The sequence below is a fragment of the Populus alba genome, chromosome 15, assembly GCF_005239225.2.
Source record: "Populus alba chromosome 15, ASM523922v2, whole genome shotgun sequence".
Taxonomy (NCBI): Eukaryota; Viridiplantae; Streptophyta; class Magnoliopsida; order Malpighiales; family Salicaceae; genus Populus; species Populus alba.
This window is the reverse complement of record NC_133298.1, coordinates 1675969-1684944: the sequence shown is the minus strand read 5'-3', so window position 1 is coordinate 1684944 and position 8976 is coordinate 1675969. Positions and strand designations below refer to the sequence as shown.

The 8976-nt window shown below is 31.4% G+C and overlaps 1 protein-coding gene across 1 annotated transcript; it reads right to left on the bottom strand.

The window, feature by feature from the left end:
• Nucleotides 1-535: 535 nt before the first annotated feature.
• Nucleotides 536-6626, bottom strand: LOC118028248 (CBBY-like protein). Its single transcript, XM_035031787.2, has 11 exons — nucleotides 6249-6626; nucleotides 6061-6110; nucleotides 5859-5922; nucleotides 5650-5698; nucleotides 5491-5559; nucleotides 5138-5199; nucleotides 4343-4423; nucleotides 3117-3271; nucleotides 2930-3014; nucleotides 1854-1997; nucleotides 536-800 (listed from the first exon to the last, which is right to left on the bottom strand). Exons 1-11 carry the CDS (start codon nucleotides 6527-6529, stop codon nucleotides 698-700), a joined length of 1143 nt encoding a protein of 380 aa, XP_034887678.1. The 5' UTR covers nucleotides 6530-6626; the 3' UTR covers nucleotides 536-697.
• Nucleotides 6627-8976: the final 2350 nt, after the last annotated feature.

Below are 8976 nucleotides of genomic sequence, written 5' to 3'. Positions count from 1 at the left end.
TTACAACGTGAAATATGCATCCTTTACAAGGATCAACAGTGTCATGAACAAGAAAACCAGAACCGTTAATTTCTATGTACAGCACAAAATACAGATATTATGGCAAAAACTTGGAAGACTACAGCTCCAGTAGATCTTTCGTGGATTAAACTCAATTTTGAGATGGGTAAAATTTTCAATTTTCTCTCTTTTTTTTAGTTTAGTTTTTTTTTTTTTTTTTTCTGATCAGAGAGAAGTTTCAATCATATAGTTTTTGGATTAAACTCATTTTTTACAGGCCATTATCATAAGCTCCTTTCTTTTTCCTTCTTTTTTATTTGGGAAGAGAACGTTTCTTGCTATTTATTACTTTTTTTAGTTCAAAGTCCCTCTCTCAATACTCGAGACCTGTCACAAAGCCAAGAGACATTTCTCACACAGGGAAACGAACTCTCCTGTTTTTTCCTCTTTCAATCGTATAATGAGGATGTGCATCCAAGACATGATTCAGCAATGTCATGAACACGAACAGTAGTCTGTAGTGCAGTTTATCTACTACACACACCACAAAATATACTTGTATTATGCAAAAATCTTGGAAAATTACAGCTCCGGTAGGTCTTAATTTGATGGGTGTAACTGTTGCAATATACCAGGAAACAAAAAGGACCAGCTCATGGCCTCATATAGTTTTCAACAAAAGGCCCTTGAATCAATCTCAGGACCACCGCTTGTCTAGTAGCTTAGATATCGTCAGGTCCGGACCTCCAAACCCATCCACTGTAGCTTTTGCAGATGGGAACTGAGTTCTAGATGTTGAGCTACAAACATAATTGAAAGCATTAGCAAAGGAACTGCCATAAAATTATATTTAGAAACAAAATGAGAAATCATGTTATGATTGTTATGATCACAAAAGGAGTGAATGATTCAACATAGGTTGGGGACACAAGCAGCAGCACAGGATGGAGATATAAAAGCAACTGCTTAGTCAAAGCCTCTTTGCACACATGACTGTTCAAGGCAGCATGTTTTCATCAGCACATGCAAGAGTATTCAATTGCATTGATAAAAGAAAAAAATTGTATATATCACCGTTAGAACTCGGAAACGTGAAGAACGGATATGGATGCACAATACATGAAATTAGGACCTGCATTTCTGTTCTTAGACTATTTCAGTTTAGAGATGTTGAGAACTGATTCACTTGAAATTTTACACTCAGCTTGGTTGAACAAACACAACATCAAACAAAAACTTGATTTTTATTTTTTTATCACTTCTATTTTCACTAAACTTCAAGGGAAACACCAGGAGTAGAAATACTATTCAAGTCATAAATATTAAATCAGTCAAATGCTCAATTTTCTCAGGTTACCCACCTTTAAATTTACTCATTATCACCACAAGGTTGTAACTGATCCCCTACTTTATTCTCTTATTAACCAAAATCGTTTGTTCTTATAGTTCATTATCAATTGTTCTTGTTGTAACATCATATTTCCTCTGGTACATACATAAACCGAAAGAGCTTGACATAAATAAAATGCTGTGAATAGCAGGAATGAAGGTGCTCACACAGTCTACTTCTTTTGTCCCAAGGCATGGTTTCCTATTATTTTCAGCAGACTCGGATTTCAGGTTTATTTCTATCTATAATTGGGCACATACACATGCGGCTAGGATAGATGGTATCCGAGTTCCAACTCCATGTAATTATAACAGATCATTATAACAATTCATGATGACATTGCATACCCATGCTATGAAACTTGAAAGTTTGCCAAAAATGCTACTCATAATAATAACATAAAGAAAATATGCTAGTAAATTTCACTAAGTAACAGTGAAAAACTTGAGAAACAAGCCTTCACCTGCTCCGAAGAACAACACAAGGCATGCCAATTTGCTCAGCTCCAGCCACTCCAGATTGGCTTCCAGCAATAAGGACACAATTGTTGACAGACACCCCAGCATACTCTGCCCCTGCACGCAATGCAGCTACAGTCTTTTGTAGGCTGGATAACTCATTATACGTTAGTTCAATTTAGGATTGCTATAGGAAAACAAGAAACAATTTAACAAATGACTCGGAAAGCACAAGCCAGCTGTTGCAAATAATGCGTGTCATTGCACATATACATATGCCTGAATTTATGCAGCTTTAACATTGTAGCCTCTATAGAAACCACGAATAGAATAATTCAGGATTCACTCAAAAAAAAATATTAGGTAGGAACTTCCAAGACCAAATTGTCTGTCATCCAAATAGCCTCCCAAATACACAGAATATGTATGCTTATATAGGCATACAAAAACCCTAAAGAATCCTACTCAAAATAGGATATGAAATCCCTACTTGAATAAAATACAAGTAGTTCTAATCATAATAAGTTTATAAAGAATTAAAATGAACTAAATAATAAATTCCCAGAATGATAATGGAAGTCCAAAACTAATAATTCTACATAAAACTTCAACATCGCTTTTATTTTTTTCTTTGGCTGCATCAACTTCTTTTTAAAGTGACATATTGGATATCTAATTGATTTAGTAAAAGTAGTTACATAAGGAAAAAATATATATATTTACTAGCACATTCTTCTCTATGATACCCTAGATTTTTGTTGTCCTAACACAACATCATCTTCATGCTTCACCGAAAGGCAGAAATTTTAGAGCCAGAACCATTGATTCTTACTGCATTATAGTTGTAATGCTCAACGTAATGTGTTTGTTATTCAGAATCCAGTCTATGATTTTGATAGCTTGTTCAAAATCTTTTTTTAAAAAAACAAATATCAGAGAGAAACTCTACGGCACATTATCAAATCAGAAATAGTGTTCATTGTTTCTGAACCTTATACCATGAAAAAGAAAAAGCGCGCCAAGTAGTGCTAGAATTTAGTGCAAAAGGAAAACAAATACAAAAGAAAGTTACTGGATTAACCTTTCAGACGAGGTAGAATCAAGGGAAACACTCAACTTTAGCATTGATGCGACCTCCTCTGCTATCTTTTGTTTCTGGGCGGAAACTGAGCAGAAAGCAGTAATAGACCCCTTTAGTATCCAATCATCTGCTGTGAAAAAATAAATATTACAGAACAGGTGACAATCAGCCCAGGTTAAGGGCTTACCTGCTTTCATTGCTTCATTAGCTAGTTCCTCATTTGTGCCAGATAAGATTCCTTTATGACGCACAAGCTGACCGTATAAGCTCTTTTCAACTTCCTCATTCCCGACAATCTTTAACTTTGAGATTCTTTCATGCCCAAGCTTGTCTATGATGGATCTAACAATATTCAGAGAAGCAAACAAAATACCTGGTGTGAAGCCTTGGAGCTTATGTCAGAAGAGCAAGAAGACTGGGCTAGGGTGAGCTAAATGTGCAGAACTGAAACTAATAGGGCAGAAGGCTTTAGGATATACATAAATTTATATATTGCATGCAGGAATTCATCAGATAACAAGCTATCATAGTGGGTTGATAAAAAAAACAGCTGATATTCACTGGCTTCAGTATGAAGGATTCCACTTGTTCCATTAAGTTGATGAAACCAGAAAACTACATATTTAGTGAAGCCTGTGATTAGGTGAGTGTGAGTCCCGTGTGAGATGATCCTGAGGCTAGATTCAAGCTTTTACAATAAATGAGCCCAGACAGGTGAACAAGGACGAGGACTACCCAAGCTCATTCCATGCATGTTGTATTTATAATTTTACATAAAACTTATACCGTAACTTGCAAATAACAACAACAACAAATTAGCTACAGAGAAACACATGACAGAATGTTTTCCATCCACAGAAAGAAAATACAGTTTGGAAGGGGCACTACCCTGACAAGATAGTTTGCTGTGACTCATTCTAACATTTTGCCCATCACCCAAACAGGATAAAGACTACAAGCATATGCTTAATAGAATAGAACACCATGATCTAAACCTTTAACATTCTAAGCTGTGAGGCCTCCAGTTCTGCTTATAAGAGAGGTGCTATTCCATTGACAAAAAGATCAGAAGGGCAGTGAAATACTCAAATAGGTAACTAAACCATTTGTTCCATTTTTTTTCAACTATGGCTTTACTATTATTTTATAGGCATCAATGCTTGAAACCATTAACAATTAGAGTCAATTTCTTCATTTAGTGGATATATCAGACAGCTCTACGATGATGTCAGTAGACTTTCTTCACATGGATAATTCAAAGGTTTATTGATAAAAGTACGATACACTTAAGTATTTAAACAGAGGAAACAAGGTCAGTATCATGCCTTTGTATAGCAACCGGGCAGCATATTTATTAATAATTATAGAACCTACTTGCATTCTGGAATGCTTTTCTTAATAAATATACCATACCTGGCAATCTTTTCCACACTTTTACCATAAGCTGTTAGGATGACAACAGGTATTCCTTTATTAGATGCATCATCAATAAAACTGCAAGCCAAAATTGGCAATTGTGGGTTTAAAATTAAGTTGATTTACAAATATTCAAAGGCATATCCAGAGCAAATAGAAGGTGTCAAAAACTTACACAGCTCAGCTTATAAAAGTGAATTGAAAAAAAGAAACAATAATATTTTTTTTATAAGAATTGACAAGTATAGATCCTTGGCACACAATTCCAAGATTAAAAAATGTTGTAGATGTTGAAAATCAAAGTTTGAACGAAAGCATCAAAGCGGACATTCATAATTCGCTCCCAGACCTGACTTGGAAGGGTAGAGATACCTCCCTCAAAATTTAGGAATAGTTCTTAACATTAGAAATAAAGTGTAGCAAAACGGTAGAAAGGAAAAGGAACAATCAAGGCCAGTCAGCAGCAAATAGCCAAAGACAATGCAGGGAACATCAACATCTATTATAAAATTGAGACTTTCTTCATAAAAACTGGAAGGCTGAAAAAAGAGATTCATCAAATGTCACAAACATAATGAAATTCAAACGTTGGAAGAGAATCACCCAAATATTTTATAAACAAACTTGAGTGAACATATCTCATACATACATAAAATAGTGTCAAAGGAGATATTTATCTCTCCCTAGATAAAAGATAAGACATGGGAGTTGGAGAAAGGAAACTGACATAATGACAATTCCACTGGCACAGAAAATACACTACTTGCAGTGAATTATGATGAGAAAACTTACTCTTCAACTCCAGGACGTAAAAGTGAACTTTTAGATGCCACAAATTCATCCAATGCATTTTTCTGCAACAATTTGTAAAATGTTAGAAACTTGCAATGGTTTCCAGGCATCTTTGTTTGAAAAAAGGAATGAAAAGTTGAATAACTTTGAGCATTGAATAATTAAATTTCATTCACAGTTCTTCCACTTCTCCTTTCCTCACTGTCACGTATAACTATAAAATTAATTTGGTAACGTGTACCCTTGAATCATTATTTGATCACCAGATTTGTACTACAACATGAACTGAGTTCCTCATCCAACCAAGAAAAATGAACCTCGGTATAATGTTACCGTTTATTCCAAAAAGATACCTTTTCTCGCAGTACACTTTTTATGAACGCGCCTTTCTCACTTGTGGGCAATGAAGTAGGCCAGCCAATCTGCAAGGAGGCCAAAAAGTATAATATGTAAAAAAAACACATAGAAGGCATAATTTATTGATTACTTTCCGAAATTAGAGAGGGACTGACCCGGTTAAAAAACAAAACCAGCATCCTCTCCTCATCACCATCGCTTTTTCTGAGAAGCAGTGAAAATGATAGCTTAAAAAAATCCTAAATGATAACAAACTATGCATTTGATTAAAACCAACTCAATCAAAAAACTTAAAAAGAAATTTTATAAGAAATATGAGCAGCAGTATAACGCTTGGAAAGAAAGAACAAAAAAACACACACACCTTACAAGGTCTTGATAGATAGGCTGAGTCCAATTAGCACAGTCAAGTCCAAGCTTTTGAAATGCTGGTGGCACATGAAAAAATTAACAAAAACAACAATTTAAACTCTAAAACATATACAATCACAAATATTTCCTTCAAAACATGATCATTTTATGTCATACACATACAATTACTTGGATAATTTAATCAATAGCCGCACCTACATTAAAAGCCCGGCGATTTCCTAACCTGTATGCATCTATAAGTACCCTGATAAAAGAAAAGATAATTCATTTCTGAATAATTAAATAAATAATAATAATAAAATAAAGGAAGAGAAGATAACTAATGGAGCAATTGAAAAAAAGAAAAAGAAGAAAAAGAAACAGAGATGGAGAGAATACATACCCGTCAACTTCAAGAAGAACAGCAAATTCTGTAGATGGGTTTTGTTTACTAGAGCTAGGTGTTAAGCAAAATGTAGTGAACAGATTTTGTTGCACAAATTTTCCTGGGAAAGTGTAGTTTCTTAGGAAAGTGGAAGAAAATGGAAGACCCAGATAGAGATTATTGCAGCAGCTGCTGCTACTGTTGTTTCTAGGTGGGGTTTCAGTGTAGTGTTTGCTATGATAGTTGCTTGATGAACGAAGGGGATGAAGAATTGAACATGATGAAGCTGCTGCTTCCATGGCCAGTACTTGAAGTTTTTTTCTCTATTTTTGCTTTTTATTTCTCTATTTTATTTTTCTTATGCTAGCAAGCTGCTCCAAGATTTTGTTTACCGTCGGGTTTATTGAAACTTGTATACTCTAGGCATTCTAAAAAGGAAAACTTATTTATTTTAGTCACTATATTTTTAATAAAATACTTAATCAGTCCCTCTAGTTTGGAAACAATAATATAGTCCCTTGATCGTAGACACATTATTACAGTTCATAAGTTGTAATGAAAAGTATTTTAAACATGAATTGGATGGAGATTAAATTGATTAAGACAACGAAACAGTTATACATGTGAGCTCACATAAACATATTAAGAATTAAGAAAGTAGTTAAAAATGTTTATAATTCTTATTTTTTTATGAAAACTTTAATAAATCACTTTTACCAGAAGGAGAAAATATTAATAATTACTAATATAAATTAATTTGACGCAAAATTCCACAAATCCTATAGTTTTATTTGATAAAAATTAAAAGTTAATCACATTTTTAATGATAAAAACTTTATATAAATAGACACATTACTTACTCGATGCTACTTTTATATCCCGTATTGTGTGGATTTCATGTTAATTTTTAATTTAAATTAAAAATACGTTGAGATTGTAAATGTATTTTTTGGTATCTTGAAAAATAAGAAAATGATATTTATATTTAATAAAATGAGTTAAAATATATGAATTGATAAATTAAAAAAAAATTACTAGTAATAATTACTATTAAAATTAGAAGTTATACTTCCATCTAAAAACAAGAGGAAGGTGTACATCCTCTTTAATTTATATTTTTTCATTTATTTTATCTTTGAAGTCAATTATGGTTGCTTTGAACAGATTTTTTTATTTTTATTTTTATAGATACATCATGCAGGTAAAATTATGTTCATAGATATATAAGATAAAAAAAGGGGACAAATTACAATAGTTTCTTTAAAGTACTACGAAACTAAAAAAAAAATAATTAATTGTTGTTTAAAAACTTAAAATAAACAATTTAAAAAATAAGTTAGAGGTATTAATTAAAATTTAATTAAAAAAATGAGTTGTTGGATTGGTAGGTCATGTTCACACATTTGACCAAGAATAACATGTATTGGTTAATGTTTATTTTAAATAGATGGTACATTATCAATTATGATACATGACTTATTATTCACTAGATAATTCTTTAGTAACTTCATGTGATTGAAAAAAAAAATAGGGTTTGAGTTTTTAAACTTTAAAAACCTATTTTTTATTTTTTTTTTCACATGAAAATACTTAAAAAACATCATGAAAATCTTAATAAACTCATTTCTAAATTTAAAAACACTCTTCAATCACTTTAAAAAATAAAAAACAATAAACCAATAAAAAACTTTATGAGATCTAATCTATTTTTTATAGCATGGTTAAAAAGCAACATCATTTCCATTAAACTTTTTTTATAAAAACAAACTCATTAACACCATGATAAATTTATAGGTACAATGTGGTCGATCTTTCTTCTTAGCAACCTTTTCTTTTATCTCTTAGTATTTAAGGACATAAACATATAAAAAAATGGAGTTTATAATTGAAATATAATGTTAAATTAAAAGGAAGAAAATAATATATAAAATAAAACTTTCAAATTGATGTTCTTTGCACCAAAATGAAAAATGGGTATGTTTTGTTTTTTATGAAACTTGGTCCCTATTCTTATAATTGTTTAACTTCAACCTAAAATTCTATTTCATAAAATCAATCTTTAATTTATTATCAAAATATTCCTTGCACTTTATATATATATATATATATTAACATGTAAAACTATACTAATATAACTTGGAAGAATAAGATTGCAAAGAAATAAATTTTGATAATCAAAATAAAATTAAAAAAAAACTGTAAAAATGAATAAATAATCCCAAATGAGTAATCAATAAACAGTGAATTGTATTGTTCATTTTTTCCAGTCCTTTTTAGTTTATTTTATAACTATAATTACAATACAATGATTTTACATATAAATCGGAAAAAAGATTTAAATTTTACTTACATGTAACATGGATGGCTACACCAAAATCAAAAACATTTCACAGAAGCTCTAGAAAAATAAATAAAGCCCCATAAAATTACACATAACTTTCTCTTTAAAAAAGATTTATTATATGTGGATTTATTATAGTTATGAGTAATAAAGAGCAAATTGAATCTTTTGAAACAATAAGGGTAGTTTTAAGAAAAGCTAAACTAAAAAGGGGTACAAATGAGAATTGATGAATCTACGAGGATAAAAATATAGTTTACCTGAAGATAATTTTAAGCGTTAAATCCACGTTATTAATAATCACCATTAAAGAATTAAATTTAAAATAATAAAAAGCAAAACCCCTTCAAAGTTCTCAAAAGGAAAAAAAAAAAAAAAGAAGCCGCCACTCACTAGTCACTCTGC

What these genes read in the sequence shown, in the direction of transcription:
- LOC118028248 (XM_035031787.2), bottom strand. Translation starts at nt 6,529, where the DNA reads ATGGAAGCAGCAGCTTCATCATGTTCAATTCTTCATCCCCTTCGTTCA. An exon ending in TAATGAAGCAATGAAAGCAG is followed by an intron (nt 3,015 to 3,116) that starts GTAAGCCCTTAA and finishes CTTTCTGCTCAG; the next exon opens with TTTCCGCCCAGAAACAAAAG. An exon ending in GATTCTACCTCGTCTGAAAG is followed by an intron (nt 1,998 to 2,929) that starts GTTAATCCAGTA and finishes TGAGTTATCCAG; the next exon opens with CCTACAAAAGACTGTAGCTG.